The 26,044-nt window shown below is 37.6% G+C and overlaps 4 protein-coding genes across 6 annotated transcripts; 2 read left to right on the top strand and 2 right to left on the bottom strand.

Moving 5' to 3' along the window:
* Positions 1 to 1,640: 1,640 nt before the first annotated feature.
* On the bottom strand, positions 1,641 to 7,507 carry LOC131014851 (protein ENHANCED DISEASE RESISTANCE 2-like). 2 transcript variants are annotated; one of them, XM_057942968.1, is made up of 20 exons: positions 6,971 to 7,507; positions 6,193 to 6,267; positions 6,037 to 6,090; positions 5,852 to 5,964; positions 5,543 to 5,670; positions 5,415 to 5,470; positions 5,240 to 5,340; positions 4,934 to 5,029; positions 4,789 to 4,853; positions 4,628 to 4,699; positions 4,214 to 4,360; positions 3,876 to 4,132; positions 3,696 to 3,759; positions 3,441 to 3,607; positions 3,103 to 3,204; positions 2,965 to 3,015; positions 2,748 to 2,891; positions 2,566 to 2,661; positions 2,174 to 2,275; positions 1,641 to 2,026 (listed from the first exon to the last, which is right to left on the bottom strand). In XM_057942968.1, exons 1-20 carry the CDS (start codon positions 7,121 to 7,123, stop codon positions 1,916 to 1,918), a joined length of 2,154 nt encoding a protein of 717 aa, XP_057798951.1. In that variant the 5' UTR covers positions 7,124 to 7,507; the 3' UTR covers positions 1,641 to 1,915. The 2 variants fall into 2 exon arrangements, with proteins under 2 accessions (XP_057798951.1, XP_057798953.1); XM_057942970.1 differs by having other exon boundaries at positions 5,415 to 5,461; positions 6,971 to 7,506.
* Positions 7,508 to 13,179: 5,672 nt separating this feature from the next.
* Positions 13,180 to 16,376, top strand: LOC131014850 (BTB/POZ domain-containing protein At5g03250-like). 2 transcript variants are annotated; one of them, XM_057942966.1, is made up of 5 exons: positions 13,180 to 13,240; positions 13,343 to 13,435; positions 14,165 to 14,234; positions 14,362 to 15,513; positions 15,759 to 16,376. In XM_057942966.1, exons 2-5 carry the CDS (start codon positions 13,377 to 13,379, stop codon positions 16,212 to 16,214), a joined length of 1,737 nt encoding a protein of 578 aa, XP_057798949.1. In that variant the 5' UTR covers positions 13,180 to 13,240; positions 13,343 to 13,376; the 3' UTR covers positions 16,215 to 16,376. The 2 variants fall into 2 exon arrangements, with proteins under 2 accessions (XP_057798949.1, XP_057798950.1); XM_057942967.1 differs by lacking the exon at positions 13,180 to 13,240 and having other exon boundaries at positions 13,267 to 13,435; positions 14,143 to 14,234.
* Positions 16,377 to 19,421: 3,045 nt separating this feature from the next.
* On the top strand, positions 19,422 to 21,392 carry LOC131014849 (uncharacterized). The gene is made up of 4 exons (XM_057942965.1): positions 19,422 to 19,514; positions 19,743 to 19,961; positions 20,821 to 20,947; positions 21,024 to 21,392. The coding sequence occupies exons 2-4, from the start codon at positions 19,765 to 19,767 to the stop codon at positions 21,093 to 21,095; spliced, it is 396 nt and encodes a 131-aa protein (XP_057798948.1). The 5' UTR covers positions 19,422 to 19,514; positions 19,743 to 19,764; the 3' UTR covers positions 21,096 to 21,392.
* An 809-nt stretch (positions 21,393 to 22,201) lies between these two features.
* LOC131014847 (E3 ubiquitin-protein ligase WAV3-like) lies at positions 22,202 to 25,783 on the bottom strand. The gene is made up of 2 exons (XM_057942964.1): positions 24,948 to 25,783; positions 22,202 to 24,472 (listed from the first exon to the last, which is right to left on the bottom strand). Exons 1-2 carry the CDS (start codon positions 25,176 to 25,178, stop codon positions 22,538 to 22,540), a joined length of 2,166 nt encoding a protein of 721 aa, XP_057798947.1. The 5' UTR covers positions 25,179 to 25,783; the 3' UTR covers positions 22,202 to 22,537.
* Positions 25,784 to 26,044: the final 261 nt, after the last annotated feature.

The following is a 26,044-nucleotide window of genomic DNA, read 5'->3' as shown; positions in this document are numbered from 1 at the left end:
TTTGTTGTATTAAATATCTCAAAATGAAATGAGACATTAAAAATAAGAAAAATCAAAATAAAAAACAGAACGTTTCAAATAAAACGGGTAAAATACTATTTATGTCTAGACTTTATCGCAAATTGGCAAAATTTAAAATATACGCCGAAACAATTAGTTTGAATATTGACCACCGGTTTACACCCCATACAAATAAATCAATCAATCTTAATCATGTAATAATCAAAGGCAGAACCAATAAAGTGGGGAGGCTTTAATACTTTCTTTTATCTCCATTTGGTAGGACGAGTATATTTTATCCCTTCATTTTTGGTGTGATCTTTCTTTGAAGTGAAAATGAAGAATGATAAATGTTGAAATTCTCTTTTGAAAAATAAGGGGGGGGGGGGAATTAAAGAGAGAAATTTTAGTTATCTCTGATTTTTTTTCATAAAACACACCTAAAAGGTAATAGTGCATATAACATTACTATATAAATGTACCAATTACGAGACCAAGAATAAAATAGAAAATCATAAATAATTCCATTTCCATTTCTAACCTATCTTGGTCAGTGAAACTTGAAAAGCGTTTTATCAAAAAAAAAAATTGAAAAGCGCAAGAAAAGCTCATAGAGAATAAAAACGTAAAAATTCCTATGACGTTATTGGTTTCCCGGGCAACGACATGCACTTGTTGAATCGCATCAGTTTTGTGGGGCAGAATGGTTAAATGCTTCCTACAATTAAACCTTCTTAAATATTGCTCATAGCCACACCCATTCCACAATCATTGGACCTAAAAAAATTGAAATATACAATGTATTTACAATTTACAATATATAGGCTGCCCCCACCCACAAAAGAAAAATATTGGCTAATGAAAATATTGGATAAGGCTTAGTATTTGGTTTAGACATCTTGTATGATACTGCAGATATCATTTACTATGTTTCAACGAATTTATCACAAACATATGTTATTTTACTAATAAAAGGACGTTTTAATGTTAAGAAATGATAGAATGTTGAATATCCTGCAAATTGAAAAGTGATAGTAGTATTGGTTTTAAAAAATTATATGTTGCACCAAAATTGTAAAATCTGACAACAATGTCAGATTTTTTTTTTTTTTGGCGATCTATCCATTTGAGCACATTTTTAGCTTTGTTTCTATATAGTAGTATCAATTTCCTTTTCTTTTTTACTTCTGACTTTGTTAGTGGGCATAGTTTTCATGGGCATTGCTTACTAGAAAGCCCAATTTATAATGACACCTTGATTGGGCCGTCTATAAGTTGGAGCCCAAGTCCAAATATGTCTGAGCAAAATCTTTAACATCCCAAAATATACTTGCATCGATCATCCATTTTTGGTGTTCCACTATTAATTATTTAATTAATTTCTTTCTTTAATTAAATTTATTCTGTTTTAGTTTAGTTTTAAAATTATTAATTAAAATTCATTAAATTCAATTAAGTTAATAATTATAATTTCTTCTGGTTGACTATAAAGACACATAATACTTTAAGCTTTAATGTTTAGCATTAAAGTTAAGAAAGTAGGATTCATTATATTATAGTATTAATTTTTAAAATTTAGATAAATATTATATAAACAATAAATTTAACAGTGAAACACAAAAAAATGTTGGGATCCAAACTGAACAAAATCTCAGTTCTTCTTCATTCACATATACTATTTGTAGCATCTTCGCTACACCTCAAATTATGATAGTTTCTTTGAAAAACTGTTGCAACTCAACTAGTATTCTAGTACTAGCCCTTTCTCACACCATCAAATAAATGGTGACAAACTATATATCTAACTCTAAATTAATTATCTCTAAAAAGAATAAACTATACATGAATGAGTTTATGGTGTTCATCTGTGTCCATCTACCTGTAAAATGTCTTCAAACTAGCAGCATTCTAATTCTTAGCTTCTGCTGCTGCTGATTGTATCACTAGAAACTGCCTTTGCTGCATCTAGATGGTTTAGTCGACACGTCCCCACTAAAATCTCCGGCAGCTCCTCTGGTGAATTTCCCTGAAAATCAACGAAAACAACGTAGTTTTAGCCCGACCCGATGATGCATGCATGTAGTTTTGACCAAACAAGCAAAAGATGCAAGATAGGCAAAATAGTTGAGTTTCATGTCAGAAAAGAGCATGACAAGGGGCAGTGTGGATTCACCTGTATCAGAAATGCCATTTCTATGACAAGATTGTTGAGGTATCCAAGAACGAGGCCTACAACGCCCCTCGCCACCGTTGATGAGCCGATGTCAATTCCAAGCTGAGGATATTGACACGTCAGGCAACACGAGTTGGTGAAGATATTGAAGATGTTTTGTGCTCACATATGATGAGTTAGGGTTACTATTAACTTATAGCCCGGACTTTGGCCCGTTTTGCAAAAATATACGGACCTTTGAAATATGCGAAAGAAACACTGATATGTCTAGTAGTTTTTCAAAAATGTTGTTGGGTCAAAATTCAAGACATTGGCAAGAGTTAGGCCATAGGTTCAGTTTGGATAAGTATTCCCATTTGAATAGTTTAAGAATGGAGTTTTGCAAGGTTTACCTCCAAGTAGTTTTTTCCTCGAAAATAGTTCATTTGAAGCGCTTGACCTACCAAACAAGCCTTCCTTCCAACGCTCTGCTTTACGATCCAAGAACCCTGTGAAAAATCACCTAATTTTTTTAAAGAAAACACTTTTTGGCAAGTAAAACATCCAGAAAATACAAATGTGGCTATGTACTGACCTTTGAAATGTATGGAATGAGCTTGAATCTTGAATCTCTAAAAGCATCGTCTCCATCTATGAAACGCTCCAACAAAGGCGTTTCTTTTAGGGGCGTCTTTAGCATATAATATAGGGCCAAACTGCATGTGGTTGTGCCGGGAACCTGATTCATCCACCACTATCACAAATGCTCGAAAGTTTACCTCAAATAGTGTGAAATTAAGCAGGAAGTTTACCTGTATGTTAATCACAAAAAAGAACTCCGATCTCCCCTCAACCGCGTATTTCTACAAAGTTTTCATTGAACTATGATCAGAAATTATATACAAATATTTTTTCAAGAGGGAGAGAGAGAGAGAGAGAGAGAGAGAGACCGTGACAATGCCACCGCTCCTGCCAGCGAGATCATCCTCGCGCTTGCTAGATGTTATCCAATCCGCTCCAACCATCTGCATCAAAGTGCCATTCGCCTTGATCTAGAATCAGAGAGTGACAAAAAAAATCTCACTGAATATATAGTTGCAATATTCAAGAAGCAGAGCAGCCATATGACTAAAGAAGGCAGTGATGATCATGCAACTATTGCTAGAAATCAAAGTTTTTCTTTAATAACAAGTAAACAACGGTATGAGATCATGCTAGAATTCATCTTCTCAAGATTGTGCAACATATTTAGAAGACAATAATATAAAAAAAATAATCAAAACGCAACCTTTTTTTGGTCGTGCAGATAAGTTTTGCCCCGGACAAGAAACGAGGTAGGATCTGCTTCCGCCCAGCTACAAGGCGTGTTGAAATTTGCATCTTTTGGGAGTGTCGTGCCATAATAATTGTCTTCCCAAGATACAGATTGCAAGTCGACGTAACCCTTTTTCTGGACTGAAAAACACAAAGAGGCTTAAGTAATACTTCAAATAATTCATTATAAGTATCCATCATTTTCATTCGTTTTCTTTAAGAGGCTAACCTGTAAGATCCTGCAGCCTTTTCACAAAGTTTGCTGTGGATGAGAATTTTGTCTGGCACGAGTTCTGAAATTTTCACGTTAGAATGTCCATGTTAGAAGCTATAACACACAATAGGAATATAGATGGTTATAAATAGATTTACTCCAAAGGAAAGGTTTGAATCCAAGAGTTAAAAGTACCACATAACATGAATCAGGATCTGTATTTGAAGGCCATCCTTCTTCGTCGTCTGAAGGTTCAGGAACGTCAAAAAATTCATCCGCTATGTCATTCAGTCCCGTGATACTGGATGCCCCGGAGATGTATACTGGCGTCGCCTCATCTGTTTCATTTTGTATCCTTTTGCAACAAACCTCTGTTTTGATAACCTCTTCACTTTCGGGAACACCGACATCTATTGTACATTCTTCTTTTGCTTTGAACAACTCTCTTAAGGCTGCAAAAACAACTCATCATTTGAGAGGATTCCAAATAAAGGAGTTTCCGGGGGGGAGGGGGGAAATGATGCTCACTCAACCTGCAACTGTTCCAAGCATACAGATAGTAATAGATCTCGCATAAGCTTTTCTGAGATAGGATTTCCAACACCTCCAATCAACAGAAAGCATGTGTTTTATAATAGATTGCTTGCCTCGATTCATAGGAATGATCACGTATCCACCACCTACATCATTAACAACATAAGAGAATACGATGAATACACAATGATGGGACATTGGCTAGTTTGATCGACTCCAATGTGCAACAAAGAGAGGCATCATTGTTTGAAATTAACATGACTTTCCCAAATAGAAAGGAACGTCTTTAACTTGCAAAGGATATGTTTTTCAGTTTTAACTTTTCTTTTGACACAAATTGAGTTTGTTCATGAAACTGATGCTAACAATATAAAGGGTTGAATTCACAACTTTCAAGTCAAAGCATACATTACTTTTAACGGAGGCACGGACGTATCCATTTTGACGTTGACACTTTTTATGGACCACTGAATGGTAGAGAATCACTGCAGCAATAGCATCACGCAATTCACAATTATCTTAAGCTCCAAAGCTATAAGTTAAAAAATAAAAAATTCAGAGTAAATAAAAGTACCATATGTGCCATCGTCTTCTCTCCTCCAATATCGTCGCAGCAGCAAGTCACGACGCTTCATTGCCCTGCAAACAAAAATATAGTAATGTGTTCAGAAACTCTAGTGTTGTCAGATTGGACTCCTATATTAAGTCACGGGTCTGACCAAGGTAGGCAATGCTTATATAGTTGAATGTGTATTATATCCGTATGCCCATCAAGGTGCTCGACCACGCTACCTTTGTTGAAACAAAAATCCCACCTGCAAAAATGCACTTACAACGTAAAAGGGATACCACTTTGCACAAAGGCTTAGTATTCTGTAAACTGTTACAAATGTCGATGAAAGTCAATTCATCAACAAAGCCTATTAAATCGTTCAAATTTCAAAGCAAGTCCCATGTATTGACTAATATATGCTCCTAGAACTATAAAATTTCGACAGTTGTGAGTTAAATCGTGCAAGCCTTACTCTGTCCTTGAGGCATCAATAGCCATGAGCGTACGAAAAACAGCTTCAGGTGTTCCGTTGATGACACCAATAGCCATTATGGCTGGATGGTCGTCCCACCTCTAAATTGTAGCAAATTCAGAATGTAAGGAGGCTGAGCATGAAATCAACTTTAAAGTGAGACGAAAATATCTACCCGAACATTGGAGTCTATGTCTTTAGCTTCTTTGAAGAGACGTAATCCTGAATATGCTATAATTAGAGAATGAAACATTTCTCGACAACAATCATCAACGGATCAAAGCGCTGAAAGCGGATCATTACCATTTTGACAGCCAAATATTTTCCACGGTGATGGTGCTATTACATCGGAGGTCATTGCATCCACATGAAATAAAGATGTCGAGGTCCAATCAATAGACCTTCTTGCCATTCTTTTCGAAATACTCAAGCTGTTACAACAAAGTTAATAATTTCCACAAGCCACACACAAAGCACGATATTAGCTCAAGAACTTTGATTCTTTGTTATGATTTTTATGAATTCACAAACACAATGAGTCCCAAATATATGACCCTCTAAAATTTGGGACCTAGAATATCGGCATGATGCAGAGAATGAAAATATCCTCACCTGAAAGGCTGATATTTTCGTTTGGAGCAAGAAACCAAATCTACCGTCTTAACTGCAGCATCCTGCAAAGCACGGATCCACCTAGCTGCTTCTTCCGAGCTCGTTGCCCCAAGCTACAAAAATTAGAATTTACATTATCATCCACATGAATACATTTGTTGCTGCATAAAACCACAACAGTGTACCTTTAGCTGATCGTTATGATTTGCAGTATTGTATAGGGTGAAGATGAAAAATAACTGCAACACAAGAAACATCATATAATCATAAAAAGAAACAAAAATTGTGCCTTTTGGTAACATATCAGGATGTGCCAAAATTAAATATTTTAGGACACATACTTTCCTGCGATGGCTCTCTCTTCCATTGTCCACAACACGAATGCAGGAGTCTATTATTGCACTTCGCACAGGCTCCTGATACAAGAAAGTTCGATCACACTACTATAGCAAAGATTTAGGATCCAAACGAATTGACAAACGTGCTTCCCATGTATGGATCATATCTTTCCAATACATTACTATGTCATCAATAGAGGAATCTCACATAAACATACTTATTCGAAAGATCAATTACGAGACCCTTTCCATAAACCAATGATCAATAGAAATGTGAACTTAATACTCTATCTGTGTAGAATAAATTCCAACCTCTTCCTCCAAAGATTCTCACACACCATATATCAAACCTGCAACCTAAACCATGGACTTGTAATGGTTACAAAAACGTGCTTATATACAAATATGATAACTTGCTCCTAATATAATGTTGCCCATCATCAAATGAAGCCTACATACACAACAAATCCTAACCCTCACAAAAAGGGAAAAATACCATAAAGTTATAGAAATACCATTGGAATCAAACACCTTAAACTCAACCATAGCAATCATAGTGAAAGTAAATGCATTCAACTGGCTACTACAAACACCACACACACACACACACACACACATGCATACATATAAACACAATACACAAATGACATTCAACATGTGCCAACGATTAATCCATACAATCCAAAACAAGAAAAAGAAACACAAACACTAAAACACATAGACACATATATATGTGCATGTTTGGGATGGAAAGACAAAATTGAGAAAAAGATTTTGGGACCTCTGTGTGTGAAGTGGGGATTGATTTGAAGCTCTTAAGGCAGTCGTCTTCGAGAATGAAGTATCTTTTACGAGAATACTGCAGCCCAATACGATTGTAACGAATCAAGTGCAGCCATCCCTGCATTTTCCCTTCATTTTCCGCCATGCCCATCACCCAAAACAGATTGAAAAAAATAAAATATTTTAGAAAATGAAAATAAAAAACCAAACTTTATCGATCTTTTCCCCCTCAAAACAAGAACCCGTTTTGGAAATGTCCCAAGATTGGCTTTTCACCAAGTATAGACACATATACATACACATACAGAAAGATTTAGATATGTGCATGTACAAGAGAGGGAGAGAGAAAATTCTCAGAAGGTGAGAAAAGAATTATGATGAATGATCCCCTGATTCCGCCAAAGGGAACCAGAGCATCGATTGCAGGATGACAGACTTTTTTTCAAGATTTCTAGCTAAATTACAATGTGCAATTTTTTTCATTTCTTATTTCTTTATTTTATTTCTTTTCCTTTGTGTGTGTGTGTGTGTCGTTTAAATTTAACTGATTCTGGTGTTTATACGAGGTTGTCATTTGTCAATTTGCCAATTCGTCTCGATTCTACCAATTTGGCGTCAAGCTCTTAATTAATTTTTTTTTGTGTTGCACTTTTGGTCCTCCAATAATTTTTTTTATTTTACATTTTTATTGCGAGAAAAATATTTGTTTAGAAGGAATTATTGTGAGAAAATGATTGATCAGTACTCATCTTGTATCAGTTGTTGATTAATTTGACGCCATTAATTCTTTTATCTTATTTATACAATTATACTTGTGGAAAATAAATTGATCGAAAAAAAAAAAGTTTTGTGGCACTAGTTTTTCTTCCAAAATTGAGATAATATATATATATAGGGGGCCGCTCCAATGAGACCCCCTAATTTTAGTGAGATCTAGGGCACGATCTGGTGCGCTTATTTTATCAATCCTATGACTGATATTGTATCTGGAGGGTGATTTTTTTTGGCAGGGTTTGAATCCTGGAGGGAGCATAATATTTTAAATTTTGTTATTCATCAGTATATATTGCATTGTTCATTAGTATATACGGCCTTGTTCATCAGTATATATGCCTTATTCATTATGAATATTTTAAATTTTATTTTTCATCATTATATACATCTTGTTCATTAGATATACGTTTTGTTCATTAGTATTATATGTCTTATTCATTGTACTCATGTTACACGAAAAATAGGGAGTCTCACTTGAGTGCGCCCCTATATATATATATATATATATATATATATATTTGATTGGGATACTTGCCATGTGAATTATGATAAATCAATAATTTAATAGCAGACACACAAAAATTATGATGCAATACTCATTTAAAATTTTAGAACTTGCGAGATGAATTATATTCATAATAACTGTGTATTTATATATGCCGATGTTTATAATCTTGATACGGTGATATCTTTAAATCATTTATTAGTTTGATTTATGTGGTATACTGTATATCTAAATGTCATGCACCAAAATGATTTTAATTTTATGGGAAAGAGTATATGACATTAATTATTCGAGATCAAAATGTGGTATGAGGTCCAGAGTTTAGACTCCACCGCTCCCCTCCCCGATAGTAAAAAAAATGTCATGCACCAAAATGTTACATTTAAGTGTTTACGGTTGAAGAAGATTTTAAACATAAAAAAAATATCATAGTATTTTTTGTTTTTTCTACGTTATACATACGACACTTATAAGTTTCTCATGAGTCCTAAATTGATTATTTGATCATATACAAGAGCTTATTTAGAATTTTATAGTTATGTAGAAGTAGAACATATATACTGTGGTACAATATGTAGTGCTCATTTACTATTACATTGAATATATTAGATGCTATTATTGATTCTTGCATATGCTATATAGTATAATTAGACGTTACGTAATATACAACAAGTGGAATGGTATTGACGCCCACCTCGTTTATGTTGATTGCTCATTAGTCATTCATATCTTCCAACAATTAATAAGATCAAGGTATCACCTATCTGGCATTACTTGCCCCTTTTAGCTTTTCCTCCCAAGTCAAACCTAAATCTCATTTATATCCCTTTTTAATGTCTTTGGAACATTTTTGTTTATCCTTTTTTTTTGAGAAATTTATGTGAGGCAAGATACATCAAAATCTAAATTTTAAACTCATATGCAATGATATAAATATAATTATATTGTTATTTAATTTAATTAAATCTGAATCTTCACTATTTCATAAAAGTTTGACCTCTTGTTAGACTCCCCTTCATTCCTAATCCAATAAAATGTAATGAATTATACACACACACATACTATATATATATATATATATATATATATATATAGGGAGAGGTTCAAGAAAGAACCATAAATAAAAAAAGACCGGAGAACCATTTTTAGTCATTCGATCATCAAGATCTACGGTGGATGCATCATCTTGTTGGATGAATGCAGATCCTGGATTCGAATCCTGAAGGGAGCATTTTTATTTTATTTTTTTAGTGCATTAATTTTAACAGCGAATGCATTAATTTTTACAGTGGATCCATTAGATTTGATGGTTCTCCCGTTCTCACAAATAATGTAGTTCTCTCTAGAACCACACCCTATATATATCCTTTTTGATGGTTCCTTTTTTAATGTCTTTGGAACATTTTTGTTTATCCTTTTTTTTTGAGAAATTTATGTGAGGCAAGATACATCAAAATCTAAATTTTAAACTCATATGCAATGATATAAATATAATTATATTGTTATTTAATTTAATTAAATCTGAATCTTCACTATTTCATAAAAGTTTAACCTCTTGTTAGACTCCCCTTCATTCCTAATCCAATAAAATGTGTTGAATTATACACACACACATACTATATATATATATATATATCTTAGATACATAATAATTATTGAAAATTCAACCCCCTCAAGCCACCAAAAGACGGTAATTTTCAGAATCTAAATATTTTTAATGATAATATATGCCGCGCGCAAGCCAAAGATGTCATCATGAGAGGCTACTACTTTATTGATTACTTTATTACTTATATCACATCTTGGCAAATTGGCACCAAACTTGAAACTTTAAGCTATAAAAAATTTATTATTTTATAATTTGTAAACTGGCCATTTCTGAATCTCTTTCCATTTATTTATATAATTTTATTAGGATGGGTTTATTTTAATGAAAAATAAGAGAAAATGTATATTTTTTTTTATCATTTTCATATATATTTACTATGATAAAAAAAATATTCGAATATGTTAAAATATTTTATCGAAGAGCTTCTTTTCACTCATTTTTCTCCAATGTTAGATAATATTGGTGTGAAAATATTTTTCAACATTTTCTCATTTTTGTCTATTATGGGGCGTTTACTTTGATTATATGTATGACTGTATGAGTGGGTATTTTTATCCTAAAGAGTATGATTGTTCTAATTACACCATTTTCATAGAATTAGAATCAAATAAAATTAGCTTGAATAATATAAATAATCAATAAATTTAAAATATTTTAAAATTTCAATTTATTAAAATAAATAATGAAATTAATTTTATTATTTTTAGCTATCAAAGCTAATTCTCCAAAGTAAATTCTCCCTAATGTATAAATAAATACACACACAGTATAAAGCTTATACAAGTGGGAGGTGGGAAAGGTAGAACTAAAATATCTCATCTACCATCTAATAGTTGAAGATAAATTTCACTCTATTATTACAAAATTAACCAATGGTCAATTTCACTTTAATCAAAATAATTGACACCTAACTGTCAGAGACTTCCATTATGATGACGATTATGGAACTCTCTTTAAAAATTTATTAGCAATTAATGAGTGCGTTCTACTAGATAATTTTCGATAGATTTTTAATTACTTAATTTGAATCTATACCCTTTTAATTAAATTCTTTCATTCTATCAATTACTACGCCTTTAAAACTTATGACTTAGTTAACATCAGTTTTTTTATATAACTTTTAAATTTGTATCGGTATGAAGGCAATAACTCTGTCCCAATGATAATAACTTATCACTATTTGATATAATTATTAAAAAAAAGTAATTAAAATATAAAAATAATTAGAAATGATAAAGCTCACAATTTTTTATGAGATAATATATATATATATTTTTATATAAATTATTATTAATGAGACAAATGAAAAAGAAAAAATACAGTAAATCATACTATCGCAATCGAGGGAATAGTATATTAGGTAATGTTTAAACATATTTCTTGAACCCACCCAAGATTCTACCCACCCCCTAAAAAAGCAGACCTTATTTTGTTTCTTACATAAACAAATCGAATTGGGCCGAGGTCGTCTCAACTAGATTTATTTAGGCATATTCCCTCTGATTTTATCAACTCTTTAAGAATGTTTTTTCTATATTGGTTTCTCAAAACAAATTGGTCCAGAAATAAGTACAAGTGCGTCAATTATTAAAGACAGTTGGTATATGTATATGTTTCATAAATCAAATAAAAAAAGATAATATAATATCAGCCTTATTAGCTTAATGAGTGGCGGACAAATTGCACACAACTTAATTAACCTATAGTATTTATAATATTATTTTATTTATACTATATCATTCAAGATCAACCTATTCTCATTTAAGAAATGTTGCTTTGAGGCGCTATACAACTGATGTGACTAAAAGCGGCTTATTTATAATAATTTTATATAGTGACGTACACGATTCCACCTAATTATATGATTCTAAAATAAATCAATTGTTTTAGATAAAAATAAATAAATAAATCAATATGAATTTATAAATCAGCGACTATTTCAGTATAAATAAACTCGTTTCAGTTTGATATGAGATTAATTAAATATTGACGGGCCTGAATAATTCAGATGGCCCAAATAACTACGATTTTATCTGTTTAGTTTTGGGCTTAGTTTAATGGGAAATATAATGGGTTACTATTTGGATTTTGTTGGTTTATTATGTCGAAGATGTTACTCCCTCCGTCCACTAATTCAAGGCTTAGGAGAGAAAACACGAATTTTAAGAAAAAAATGTATTTTTTTTAAGAAAGATTTTAAAACAAATTTTAATTCGTTAAAAAAACATAAAATATTTTATTTTCATGCTCGGAGAGAGACAATATTGTTCTATGGAAGCGGGTGGGCTGTTTAGAAGCTCAGCCCGATTTCTTTTGGAGTTCTTTTGGTGTGAGGAAAATAAAGCAGCTCATGAATTGGTTGCTTTCACTTTTCTTTTTCATAATGTAATCATCTAAAAGTAAAATTTCTGATCTTAACTTCTTGATATTGTTCATTCCGATTTGATTTGAATAAAACTCCCGTTTTCTCCTAAAAAACACAAAACATTTTGATTATACAGCACATTCAAATGTTAGATTTAAATCCCTACTCGGGCATAACAAACGCGATTAGAGAAATCATTTTATAGTACTCAATGGTATATATATAGTAATAGGAAACTGTAGTTATGTGGATAATATATAATGCGAAAATTTGTATAACAATCTTAAGTAATCTGCTACATTAATTTACAATTTTGTATAACAATATTTATTTACCTATGGCACGTAAGTATATGGTATTAAATAATAAGAGCAAAATAATACTCCATCCTTCCCACTAAGTATGACTCTCTACTTTTGGTCACGGTAATTAAGAAAATAGTAGTGATAAATTAACATAATATGTATATGCATAATTGGGACAATTATGTCAATTTGCAATACTTCTAAAAAATCTGTAATTATTATATTTTCGTGTAATGTGAATTTTACAAATTAACCTTAATAATAATTAAGGAAGAGAAGGAAGATTATTTTTAGAATATACTATCAACTAACAGTAGAAGATTTTCTTTCTATATGAATTGAAATAACAACCTTCTATAAGAATGATTAAATGATAAAAGTGATAGATAGTGATGAGACAAAGACCTATATATAATTTTTTGAGAGAGAGAATAGTTTACTTTTATGGAAGGGACCATTATTAATGGGACAGACAAAAAATGAAAGGATGCCATTATTAATGGGATGAAGGTAGTAATGTAGACTATTATTTTTATTTTTTTTATCTACATGGCTAAAACTTCTTTCTACTATTTAACTTTCCTATTTTCACAGCATGCATGCAAATTGTGTAGATATTATGTTGTAATTGCATACGCCCGATGACACAATTGTTCTTATATAATTGTCTCAAATTAATATATGGTGCATTACTTGTCGAAATTTCCAATGTACGATCCCTTTTCATTTATGAAAAAACTTTTTGTTTGCCTTTCTAAAATTCTATCTCCTGAAAATTTCTTCCGTATATTTCGTGAAAATGTAAATTGCAGTTTATGTATGGCATCGTGATGAGCAATAGGAAAAATGGCATGCATGAAGTTGGGTTCGAAAGCAGATGTGTTTCAGTTGGAGGGCCAAAGTTGGTCAGTCATTCTTCATTCTTTAATTCGCATTCCCTTTTGGGATCCCCGATTCAAAATTCCTTCAATTCTTTTATGATTTTGGAGGATTTTATCTCTAGATGGTTTTGATGTGGTTGAATTTGGTTTTAGCTATTTCTTATGTTAGTGATTGAATGGTAATATCTAGAATTCGATCTTGGTTTTTCAATATGGGGATTTAACCTAATGCTCTTCATTGGGATCTATTCATTAATGTGATAGTGCTGGAAGTAGTTAAGAATATTAATTGGAAGCTTTATGAAATTATTCATATTATGATTTTGATTTGATTTTTATTTCTTGTGGAACTTAATTGTTTTCCAGTCTCGTTGATGGATATAACAAGATTGTCTAAAGCGCAAATTAGCTTGAATTAGTTCTTAGATTTGGCATCATCTGAGCTGTGACGACTGTCAAATGAGGTGTCAACAAGTTCTAGTTTTGTGCTTGCTATTGTGAAATAAGGTGTTTTTCATGTATGGTGAAAGGAAATAAGGTGGCATACAAATCTCATAAATAGCAGATGATGATCAACTTTCTTGATGTCACACGCTAATTGTCAGCAAACATTTTGAGTTTGAAAGAACTCACAATCTATATATGAACTGGTTATGCTAAGAAGAGTGATGGATGTGCATATATGGTTGTGGTTTTTGTGAGAAATTTTGATGATCAAAATCATTGATCAGCTGTTGAGACTGCTCTCTTCAGGCTCTGCACCACTGGCCTTCCTAGCGATGTTCGTGTCGAAGCCGGAGAGATGTCCTTCCATCTTCACAAGGTTTTTCCCTCTCTCTCTCTCTTTCTTTATAATCTTAACATAACCTTCATGTAGAAGAAGAGAGACTAGTTGAGCTTACGTTAATTTCTTATGATTTGTGTGTTTCCTCCCCTTTTTGGACTTCCAGTTTCCTCTTCTATCAAGGAGCAGATTGCTCGAGAGAATGATCCAAGACAAGGATGATCAAGCCAAGAGCGTGTTGTCTCTCCACGATTTACCCGGTGGAGCTGGCTCGTTCCTCCTCGTAGCCAAGTTTTGTTACGATGTCAAGTTCGAGCTCACTTCAACCAACGTGGTGAGCCTGAGATGCGCAGCCGAGCACCTCCAAATGACAGAGGATTACGGAGAAGGCAACCTCATCTCGCAGACAGCAACTTTCCTTGAACAAGTGCTCAACACTTGGGAGGGCACCGTGCAAGCCCTCGAGACCTGCGAGGCAGTGCTCCCCTTCTCAGAGGAGCTTGACATTATCTCAAGATGCATCGACTCCCTCGCTGACAAGGCCTGCGAGGAGCGGGGCTGGCCTCAGCGTTACCACCACAGCCCGGTGTGGAATGGGATACACTCATCTTCGGAGCCTTGCTCCCCGGCTGGGGACTGGTGGTATGAAGACGTGGCCGTGCTCAACCTCCCCCTCTTCAAGAGGCTGATTGACGTCGTCACTTGTAAGGGGATGGCGCCTAGCAGGATAGGCGGTGCCCTGATGCTCTACGCGAAGAGGCACCTCCCTTTACATGGGAGATCAAGGTCAGGCAGCTTCCAAGAAAGAACCCATGAATCAGATGAGGAGCAGAGGACTCTGGTGGAGGAGATAACCGAGCTGCTCCCCAATCAGAAGGGTGCGACGCCAACCAGATTCCTCCTCGAGCTTCTCAAGGTCGCCATGATCTTGGATGCTGGGGCGGCCTGCAGGGAGACGTTGGAGAGACGGGTTGGGGCGCAGCTGGATCAGGCGGTCCTGCAGGACCTTCTGATCCCGAATACTGTCCCCTTGGAGGAGACCCTCTACGACGTGGAGTGTGTGCAGAGGATAGTTGATTACTTCTTGGATATGGTTGGAGATGATGAGTATGAGGGGGAAGAGGAGCAATCTGTCGAAGGGTTTGATTCGCCCCCACTTATGACAATCGTGGCGAATCTGTTGGATGGATACCTAGCTGAGATTGCAAATGATGTTAACTTGAAGTTGGAAGACTTTGTGCTGCTTGCAGCTTCGCTCCCCGACTATGCCAGGTCGTTGGACGATGGAATCTACCGTGCCATCGATATATACCTAAAGGTAAATCTTCATGTCTGTTCTCATGTATCTGTGTTTTCTTTGTGAATATGGCCTAAACAAGAAAGAAGATGCCTATGTTGCGTTGATTAGGTAAGTGGTTTTCCATATTGGTGAAAGGATGTGGAAATGTTGAATGCAGTCTCACACATAATATGGATATGGATTGTGTTTTCTTGATGAATACTAGCTGTATGATGAAGCAGTTTATGTGTTGGAAATGAAAAAATTGACGAAGAAACACGCAGGCACATCCATGGTTAACAGAGCAAGAGAGGGAGCTGGTGTGCAGGCTGATGAACTGCCAGAAGCTATCAATAGAGGCGAGCACGAGTGCAGCTCAGAATGAGATGCTGCCACTGAGGGTGACAATGCAGGTGCTATTCTTCGAGCAGCTGCGGCTGCGGTCCTACATGGCCGGGTGGTTCGTGGTGTCGGACACCCTGGGAGGAGGGAGCAACGAGCGGCCCTCGGCAGTGAGCTCGGTGGCCGGAGGGGGAGGGGATCAGAGCATAACGTTGAACGAGGTGAGGGAGCGGGTGAGCCGCCTCGAGAACAAGTGCGATAGCATCAAACATGAGATAAGGAAGCTGGTGAGGACAAAGGGGAGATGGGTCAACTTCTACAAGAGGTTTGGTTTGAAAGTTAGAACTAAGTCTTTTGATCTCAAGTCTGATGCCAAGTCGCCTACTAATCAAGATTGACTCACATCTTTCTTTTCTTCTTCTTTTTCTTTACAAGATTTTGATGGTATAGATATCATAGGATGCAGGATTGTAGTGGTGAAGTTGGTTGATTCAGTTTTAGACATTCCTCTCTCTAGTTGAATATGTGAATGAATTCAGATACGAGTTCCAGATCTTCTACTTCACTTGTTATTGACTACATTTATTAGTAATAATTAATACTCCTTTCGTCCATGAAAATTATGACACTTTTGTCATTTTAGGTGTCCACAAAAAATATGACACTTTCCTTTTTTGATCATAGACCCACATTTTTTCCTTATTTTTTATCCTTATAAATACAAAAATGATGGGATTCTTTCTCCGCTACATAAATATCACCATCAATTTTATTTTATTAAAATCTTTGCCCACTAAAAGTGCTATACTTTTGATGGACGGAGGGAGTACTATATTGCAATGAATTACTCCATTCGTCCCATTATAAGTGAAACCTTTTTTTGTGTACAGGAATTAAGAAAGATGTATTTTGTACGTAGGTAAAAAAATAAAAAAAATATTTAAAGGATAAAATTTTTATCCTAAAAGAAAAGAGTCTCACTTATGATGGGACTCCCAAAATAGAAAGAGTCACACTTCTAGTGGAATTGGGGGAGTATTAATTTAGATGAACGAGGTGATAGAAATCCGTAATTGTATAGATAGACGGCTCAAACCATGGTCTTCAATAAAAATAATAACAAAATGTAATACTATAAATTACTAAGTATGATTATTGACCAAATCATTATTTAATTTAGGGAAAAGGTGCAGATAAGCCCTCCTAGGTGTAGCCCTTATAGCGTATATCTCCCCATTCTCACTGTACGTGCAACTAAATCCCCCAACTCAAGAAAAAGGGTGCAAATACCCCCCTCGCCCTAACCTCCGTTTTTTCACCGTTAGTCAGCATTATTTTATTTTCTGTAGGGCCTACCATCTTCACATAATGCGCCTCCCTCCCCTCAATTCTCGTCTATCTCTCTCTCTCTCTGCCTCACAACGCACACACACATAGCACTAGCAGCACCAATCTCTCTCTCTCTCTCTCTCTCTCTCTCTCTCTCTCTCCCGGCCGCCGTGATTCATCTCCAGCAAAGGGCCATCGACTGTCACCGTTCTCCCCCATCTCTCTCTCAACTCGTGGCCCTTGCCTCGATTCCCAGCGAGCGCACGGTTGGAGGGCTGCCGCCGCCGATCTCGACCCTCAACCCCTCTTTAAACTCCGGCGCCGCAGCTCCTCCGACGACGAAGAGCCACCGTCGGCCAACTAACCCTTTTTCCTTCCCTCTCTCCGTCTGTGGCCGAGCGACAGCGGTAGGGCCGCCGCAACCCTGGCCTCCCTCTGCAAAATCAATCCTAGTCCAACCACCACCGCCTGAACTTCCTCCTCTTCACTCAAACCGGCCGACAGCAGCAGCAAATGAAACAGACTGCCGCCGGCGCCCTCTATCTCCCTCGGCTCTCTCAAGCCTCCCAATTCTACGCGCTACTGAGCGATAAGGCCGATGGTGTCAGATCTCGAATCGAATTGCTGCAGAGGAAACTGCACCAATCGTCGTCGACGTCGGCTGAGAATCGTTGCGGCCGCGTGGAAATCCGCCATACATGTGAAATTCGTGACTTCAGATGGTGGGCCCCATAGAAAATAAAATAATGTTGACTAACGGTGAGAAAACGGAGGTTAGGACGAGGGGGGTATTTGCACCATTTTTCTTGAATTGAGGGGCTTAGTTGCACGCACAGTGAGAATGAGAAGGTATACGCTATAAGGGCTACACCTAGGAGGGCTTATCTGCACATTTTCCCTTTAATTTAAAACATAATTTTTTCATTTCTTTAGTTTTTCTATTGAAGTGTCCTTCAGTTTTTTCTTTTTGTCATGACTCATGTTCACTATAGCTAAATTATGGTCATATTATACCACTAACTCATGATTAATACTCCCTCCGTCCCAATAATGTTGTCCCGTTTCTTTTGGGCACGGAGATTAAAGAGTATGAAATTAGTGTTCTAAACTAGAAGGTCCCACATGTTTAAGAAGAAATTAAGTATGGCTTCAAATTATCTTGTTTCTTCTTCACCTCCTCCCGACGGCAACAGTAGGCGGCGGAGCCACACCTGCGCCACCTCCTTCCCCGGCGTCGGCACAGCCACCAGCCTCATCGCCGCCTCTCTCCATCCGGAGCAGTGAATAGAATCAAGCAAAAGAACAAGAATAAAAATCAAATCTTTTGCCCAAGAACAATTTCTTCAACAAATTTTTGCTAACCAAGAGCAGAAAAACCAAGAACAAATTTTTCGTCATCTTCATTAACCAAGAACAAAATCTGGAAAAGCCAAGAACAGAAAAACGAATTTTTTCAACAAATCGTTAACCAAGAACAGAAATGCCAAATTTCTTCAACAAGTTTTCCATCGTCTTCGCTAACCAGGAGAAGGCACCGCGGCGGCAGCCCTATGGCTGTACAGTCGCCGGATCTGTGCTCGACTGATTTACAGTCGCCGGATCTTCGCTAACCAGGAGAGAGTGGTGGAGACGGCGAAGGGAAGCTAATGGCGAGGCAAGAGAAGAGGGAGTTTAGGGCTTAGATCTGTGCTCGACTGATTTACAGAGGGGGAAGGAGGGAGGCGGCGACGGCGGCGGAACAGGGGAGGCAGGTGGGGGCGCTAAAATAAAAAGGCAGAGGCAGAGGCGGCGACGAGCCCTAATTCATGGGGGAGCGGATTTATAGAGGGGGAAGGGGGGAGGCGGAGGTGGCGGCGGTGGAACAGAGGGGGAAGAGGGAGGCGGAGCCGGTGGAACAGAGAGGCAGGCGGCGGCGGCGGTGGATTTGCAGAGGGGAAATGGTGAGGGAGAATGAGGGAGATGGTAGAGAGAGAGAGAGAGACAGAGGCGAGTAGATGTAATTTAGAGGGGGTAAGTTTAATTAGAATCATGTTTAAGTGAGAGTTAATTAGCCTTAAAATTTACCTAAAAAGTAAACGGGACAAGATTATTGGGACAACCCAAAAAGGAAAGTGGGACAAGATTATTGGGACGGAGGGAGTATAACATAACTATTTTTGATATATATATAATGATTAATTTCATATGTAAATTTAATGTCTCCAATTATATTTAATAATTAAAATATTGAGGAAAGGCTAAGGCCAGCAGCTTGCTGAACCGGCCCATGCTCGCTGTAATAACATAACTTGGGCTTCTAATCATGAAGCATGTAAACAAGACAAGCCCAATCTCTCTCTCTCTCTCATACACACAGAGACACACTGAAGGTGAGTAATCGTATGCAACCTTAATTTTTCGTTACGATCATTGCTACAATTGTTTTCTGGTCGATGTAAAGCCCCCTTTTTATTGTTTTGAGTCGTAGCTCGACTACTTTCAGCTAATTCAATCAGATTCCTATTTGGGGGCCAATAATCTCGAAAATGTCGCGTGTTTTCCAATGAGTCGTAATTGGATTTATTGTTGATGGAGAAATCATTGAACTTTTGATTTAGGTGGATATTATTGTGCGTGGAAATGACGGTTGCTCACTCGACGTCGGTTCAGGCGGCGAAGGAGGATAGTCGATCAGCGCCATCGACGGCTAGGGTTCAGCCGTCAGCCTCAAAGTTCAAACGCTGGGGCAGGCAATCACCGTTTGTTAGATATGGTCTTCCTATGATCTCACTCACTGTTATTGGAGCACTGGGACTCGGCCATCTTCTACAAGGAAGGTCAGTTTGAATGCGAGTTCAAGCACAGTTGGCTGCCCTGTAATGTTAGGAGAGATATACGATAATGGAATGAATCACCCCTAAAATTTGTCTTGCTCTACGGTGTCGTGTTTCTGGAAGTTTGATTGAGTTTTATTGCTTATCGAGCTCTGAAGTTTCCAAATTGGAAAATCTTGGAGATATATTGCTGAGTGAAGGAATATGATCTGATTAGGTAGATCTTGAAAATGATATTATGTGCGAACCTATCCTATATATGTGCTGCAAGTTTCTAGTTCATGATGACTACGAAGTTTAGGGTGCTAATATATATGAATGTAAGCTTTATATAGATCAAGGAATCATTTTCAGTTCTTCTCAGAAATTAGTTACATTTTTAACTCTTTGACCGTATAATTGATTGAAGGTGCATCCGACGTTATTGGTTGTTGATTTTGCTTACTGTGAGTTGCATCAAGAGTGAACAGTCTTTGGGCCAGAAACATGTAGAATTCATTCCTATGCAGTTCAGAATATTTCATTAGATTTCATAGTTGGCTTGAATATAGTATTTCTTTCTTGCCTAGTGCAAGGGACATTGAGAAATCAGTATTTTTCACATACCTTGGGAGTTAGTTGCTCCATTCTCATTCTATAGGTTGCATTTCCTTGGATTTGTATACCTCTTTTTGGATACTCTCTCATTAGATAAATGCACATTGATTTGAATGATTACTAATAGTTGCCTGTAGCCTCTTATGTTAATTAAGGTGTGTGAAAATGAGCCTGAAGTATACTGTCTACCACAATAGAGATTATTATGTGTTTATCTGGTTTGGGTGCTCGCATTTTATTTAATGGAGCAAAACTTTTTGTTCAGCAAGGACATTGCTAAAGTGAGGGATGATCAAGAATGGGAAATTATTGAGACAAGAAAAGCACTATCACGAACTGGACCTCTTAATGCTTACAACCCTAAAAAGATTTCGCTAGAGGAAGAGCTGAAGGTAACCTATTGTTGCTGGTATATTTGAAATGGGATATGTGGTGAGTTCTTACCTAGGAGGATGCTCTTTTTTACAGGCTTTGCAACAAAAGGTTGACATAGATAATTATGAATACAAGAAAATTCCCAAGCCCAAAGAAGACAAATGAAGCTGTATTGATATCTTTTAGAAGCTTCATCGCAACATTTCAAGGGGCTCGTTTCCGTATCAAACCTTAGAGTAGTTCATGCTATGTTTTAAGAGAGAATAAGCTTCTCCTGTCTGCCTGTTTGATTTTGATCCTGTTATTGTTGGTCTGTACCATTCTATGTTATGCTAGTTACTGGTTAGTTCACGTTCTTAGAAATTTTTATTTATATGAAAAGCTTGAAATATTATGTAGTCACACATTACTCAAATCAATTTTGGCTCTTCTGAGTAGAAATCAAATAGCTCATTGAGTTCACTTATACTTCTTTTTATTTGAGCAACTGTGTATGACCAATGAATGTTACATAAGTGAATTATACTACCATTTCTCATGCCTTCTTTTCTTTTTGTTTTATTTATTTCTAGCCGGAAAATACCTCTATAATCTGAAATGGAACATGAATTCTACCTCGTCATCCATGATGAATGCTAGTTGTAGTTTTGCATAAATGTTTTACTGTGTCTGTGTTCATGAGTGTTAAGGAGCGACAGTGTGTGGTGATTTAGACCTAGGCGATTCCTTTATCTTTTCTTTATTTACTTTTCCAGAAAATCATTATAAAAGATTGATAGAATTTGAATTTTGTGCTTTGGTAGTTTTTACCGGGAGCATTTTAGAACTCTTTACGAAATGAGAAAGGCTACCTCTCTCTCTCAAGACGTTGAAAAATGTATGATTCCTTTGTGATAATGCCATGGCCATAGAAAGGTGTGGTATAGTATAGAACAAGAACCTTCAAAGGCAAATGCAGAAAAGATAAAGTGAGCTCGAAAAGGAAGCTGCTTTCTATCATTCAAGTTCTAAGTCAACTGATGAACTGTAAAGGTGATTATGCCTTCTTCTCAAATTTCAGACAGGTTAGCTGTTTAATTTACGTACTTTACTTATGCTTTTACTAGGAAGTTTGAACAAATTCATCATGTCACATTCTGATCATGCCAATTGCTTATTATAGCTCAAAAACGCTCACTTTCGAAATCAAATAGTATTTGTTTCATTTGATGGTCAGACATGAAGCTAAGCCAAGCGTAGTTTAGATTGCAACACGCAAGTGAGAACATATATGAACAAAATAACATTGCAGATTTTTATATTTAAAGTGGATAGTTGATATCTCCACAATACAAAGCTAATAATACCCAATTATCCCAAAAACCATATACCCTTATCTACACCACCCCCAACAATCACACAGACTAAGAAACACAGTTGTTATCCTAGCTACATCTCTTCCCGTTTCCTCCCCAATATATTGAACCCCTTTACAGAGTTTATTTCCTTCACAAAATTAGACAGGAATACTCATCACCCCAACCCCTAAACAAAACTCGAAATGCAACGAAGAAACAAAAAAAAGGGCGGTAGCCTCGCCTTCTGGTGACTGCTGCTTTGATCACCCACTATCTTGGCTTCGGTTGTGAAGCAAACGACCACACTGGCCGGAGGAGCCTCTGAGCCGAGGGGCTGCCCAGCAACGTGGCCTGCGACCGTGTGACCATCTCAACCATTGACGGGGTCTGGTAAGCTTGAACGAGGCTTGAACCATCCGTTGAATCGCCTCTAGCTGTCGCTCTCTGCCATGAGTGTGAGCTCAGTCCGGATAGTATGTAGGCTCGCCCCGATGCTTCGTAGATGTGCCTGCTCGCCATCCTCTCTTGCATTTCCTTGAGCTCAGCGTCAAGTGATATGCAGAGCCTGTCATGAGACTTAGCTGATACGGTTGCTGATAGAGCCTTGCGCACGTTCTCGAGTATGGAGATAGCACCGGCTAGGTCTCCGTTCTCAGCTGCAGTCCGAGCTTGTGCCATGGCCTCTGCTGCTCGAATCCTGTTGTGTTGTCTGTCGACTTCAATTGAGACATCTTCTCGTCTGGTCAGGTCGGTTCTCTCAATTCTAACCTCTTTACCTTCCAGGGTTACTGATTCTTTCGTCAAGGGGTCGTTGTAGACACACTTCACCTTCAACAGTGATGTCTCGTTGCTCGAAGTTTCAGCAGGAACGTTTACGGAGAGCAGGAAGTCCCTCTCCTCATCTGCATACAGATCTCCAACATCTATAGATCCAGCCCGTTGATTGGACAAGATGCGGTTGGGGTAGCTTCCAGCTTTCAACGAGCCAAGACGAATGCTTGGATGAACACACTCGATTTTAACATTGAGATCCTTCACGACAACACTCAGGAGGCCACCAATGCACTGAGCAAATGCATCCTGAATCACACTCTCAGTCTCAATGAAAGAAAAGGTACCTCCGGAGATCTCTGAAATTGAATGCATGGACGATGCATCATGATCAGCACCAAATCCGAATGCATGAACCGGAATCTTGAAACCCGAGGCTTCATTAGGGCGAATGGACAACGGAAGAAGCAGCTGGTAGTTTGGTTGGTTCTGGCTGCTGCTGTTCACCGTATACGTATCCTGTCCATCCGACAACAAGATTATGCTGGCAACGGGGTTATTCTCGCGTCGGTCTTCCATAATTTTGGCCCCCTTTCTCAACCCCTCAGCAATGTTGGTCCCTCCATTGGCGACCAAAGAGTTAACAGCTTGTAGAGCCTGCTGGCGCCCTGCTTCAGACATTCTACGGAGGGGGAAAAGGCGACGCGCTGTTGAAGAGAAGGCTATGACAGCCAGCCTGTCATTGGGGCCGAGATTCTGTATCACAAACCCCATAGCTCGTTTGAGCAACGCGAGCTTGGTGCCTGCCATGCTCCCGCTAATGTCAAGAACCGTGACAAGATCCACCGGTGCACGAGGCGACTGAGCGATTTTGGGCAGCTTCGCATCACTCCTGGTGGCATTGTGCCACGAATTGGAGACCGGAGCTTTCAGGTGGAGCAAGACGGTGAAACTGTCCGAAGTGCTCGACTTTGCAACAGCTGGAACCTCGGTGTACGTCATGACAGCAACTTTCCTCCGATCGTCATCACAGCCAGAGGCGCTCCTGTTGGAGAAGCTCTTCTCGGAAGAGTCTATCTCGTGATCCAATGACTCGTCGTCGTTGAAGATTGCTGGATCGGGAGCCTGAAACAACGGGGCAACGTTACGCGCGGAGCTGGACCGAGGAGGCGGTAAACGGCGGATAACAGTCATGAAGTCATTGTTCTGGTGCCAATCTACTGGATTTATTCTTGCTCTCCCCATTGGAGGCTCCAAGGTTGGGCCTTGTAGAGGAATCTCTTTCCATTTTGCTCTGCAAACTGGGCAGATTTGGTTCCCATGTTTCACATTTGAAGCAATGCAATGGAAATGGAAGGAATGGGAGCACTCTGCCGTGAAAATCGCCTGCCCGTCGCCACGCCTCATCGTCGCCAAACATATGGAGCAAGTCTTCTGCAAATCAAGACAAGAAACCAGTAAGAACACATGTTTTTAACTGCCTTGGCCAACAACTCAACTTCTATTTCACATGACCATGTAAGAGTAAAATCATAGGGAGATGAGCAGAGAGTAAATGCATTAGATATGTTAAAGGAACATCTTTGTACATTAATCTTCCCAAATTCCAATCATAGTACTAAATCTTCATATACTCTACAAAACCAGAACCAACTAATAATCATATTCAACCATTTTTTGTGCAGAAACTAGACACCATATATAACTAAAAACCCCAACAGCTGAAAACCTTCATTCTCACAAATTTCCACTTTTATCAGCTAAAAGACAAACCACAAAACTGAATCTAATCCAACGAATAGCAGCAATTTTATAATAAATAAGCTCTGGAAAAAACAGAATTGCACAAAAAGAAGCATAATCAAAACCAAGAAATAGGTAAAAGGGGTGAAAGGGAAAAAAAGGAAACCTTGGAAGAAGATCTACTCAAACTCTTGGAGAGCCTGAGCCTATTGGAAGAGGGAGTCGGCGGAGCAGATGTCCAGTCACCGGGCGGCGAAAGCAGGGCGGCGTCGGAGCGCCGCTCGGACGGCGGCGGCGACTCCTCATCGTCATCATTGTCGGCCACATGGTTTCTGGGACTGTACACACACAGATTCAGCCCAAAAGCAAGCTTCACTTTCCTCCATTTACTCCCCATTTCAATTTATTTCACTTCACTTTGCACACACTCAAGATTCAAGAATCCTCCCAAAAAGCACCTTATTCAAGAAAGGGGTAAAAATCCTTCCTTTTTTTTACCCGAGAGAGAAAACAAGAAACCTTTTTTCCAACAACAAATCCAAGAAAATGAGGAAAAGCACGGTTCTTGAAATGGGATCTTATCAAAACAACAAGTAAAAAACCAGAAAATTAGCTTAAGCCTAAGCCCCTTGTTTTGGAAGGATAAGATTGATGAAGCACGCAAATCAAGAAAAACAAGAAGACGGAAAGGTGGGTGCGGACTGTGTGTTTTGAAGAGAAAATCCTATTATATAAGTGGGCAGTAAGAGGGGAATTGCTTCACTCTTCTTGTTGGCGGCCATGAGTGAGTAGAGAGAGAGAGAGAGAGAGGTTGAATAACAGCAAGTGAATGAAACTATGGAGACACTTGAGCTGACCTCTGCTGTTTGTTTTGTAACTTTGTGGGTTGTATTGATTGGAGCGAGAGGGGGAGGGGGTGGGGGTGGGGGGTGGGGGACTGGGGGGTGCCTTTTGACCTTGCCTGTGGTTTTTGTCTCAAGAATATATGTAGAAAATGTATACAAAGTTTGGTACAATACATATGCTATACATGTGTACTTTTTGGGGAGTTTTGAGTTTGACCTTTTTCCTTTCGGATTTTATTAATTAATTTTGGTCTTCCTTAATCGTCAACTTTCAAATAATAATAATAAGATTGTGTTGTATATCTCTATGATTAGAGTTGGTAGGGATGGATCTTGTTCTTGTTAAGAAAATTATACGAAATCAGATTTAGAGTTGGGTTATTGTCTTCGAATTCGATTGTGGTAAGTTCATTCAATT

Source organism: Salvia miltiorrhiza, chromosome 3 (assembly GCF_028751815.1).
Source record: "Salvia miltiorrhiza cultivar Shanhuang (shh) chromosome 3, IMPLAD_Smil_shh, whole genome shotgun sequence".
Classification (NCBI taxonomy): domain Eukaryota; kingdom Viridiplantae; phylum Streptophyta; class Magnoliopsida; order Lamiales; family Lamiaceae; genus Salvia; species Salvia miltiorrhiza.
Note: the sequence above shows the minus strand (reverse complement) of the source record. Positions and strands in the feature narration are given on the sequence as shown.

Excerpts from the sequence above, each read along its gene's own strand:
- LOC131014851 (XM_057942968.1), bottom strand. The coding sequence starts at position 7,123 with ATGGGCATGGCGGAAAATGAAGGGAAAATGCAGGGATGGCTGCACTTG. Across the intron at positions 3,205-3,440 it reads ATCTGCACGACCAAAAAAAG|ATCAAGGCGAATGGCACTTT; the intron begins GTTGCGTTTTGA and ends CTCTGATTCTAG. Across the intron at positions 2,276-2,565 it reads GAGGAAAAAACTACTTGGAG|CTTGGAATTGACATCGGCTC; the intron begins GTAAACCTTGCA and ends CAATATCCTCAG.
- LOC131014850 (XM_057942966.1), top strand. The coding sequence starts at position 13,377 with ATGGCATGCATGAAGTTGGGTTCGAAAGCAGATGTGTTTCAGTTGGAG. Across the intron at positions 13,436-14,164 it reads CAGTTGGAGGGCCAAAGTTG|GCTCTGCACCACTGGCCTTC; the intron begins GTCAGTCATTCT and ends TGCTCTCTTCAG. Across the intron at positions 15,514-15,758 it reads CCATCGATATATACCTAAAG|GCACATCCATGGTTAACAGA; the intron begins GTAAATCTTCAT and ends AGAAACACGCAG.
- LOC131014849 (XM_057942965.1), top strand. The coding sequence starts at position 19,765 with ATGACGGTTGCTCACTCGACGTCGGTTCAGGCGGCGAAGGAGGATAGT. Across the intron at positions 19,962-20,820 it reads GGCCATCTTCTACAAGGAAG|CAAGGACATTGCTAAAGTGA; the intron begins GTCAGTTTGAAT and ends CTTTTTGTTCAG. Across the intron at positions 20,948-21,023 it reads CGCTAGAGGAAGAGCTGAAG|GCTTTGCAACAAAAGGTTGA; the intron begins GTAACCTATTGT and ends TCTTTTTTACAG.
- LOC131014847 (XM_057942964.1), bottom strand. The coding sequence starts at position 25,178 with ATGGGGAGTAAATGGAGGAAAGTGAAGCTTGCTTTTGGGCTGAATCTG. Across the intron at positions 24,473-24,947 it reads TGAGTAGATCTTCTTCCAAG|AAGACTTGCTCCATATGTTT; the intron begins GTTTCCTTTTTT and ends CTTGATTTGCAG.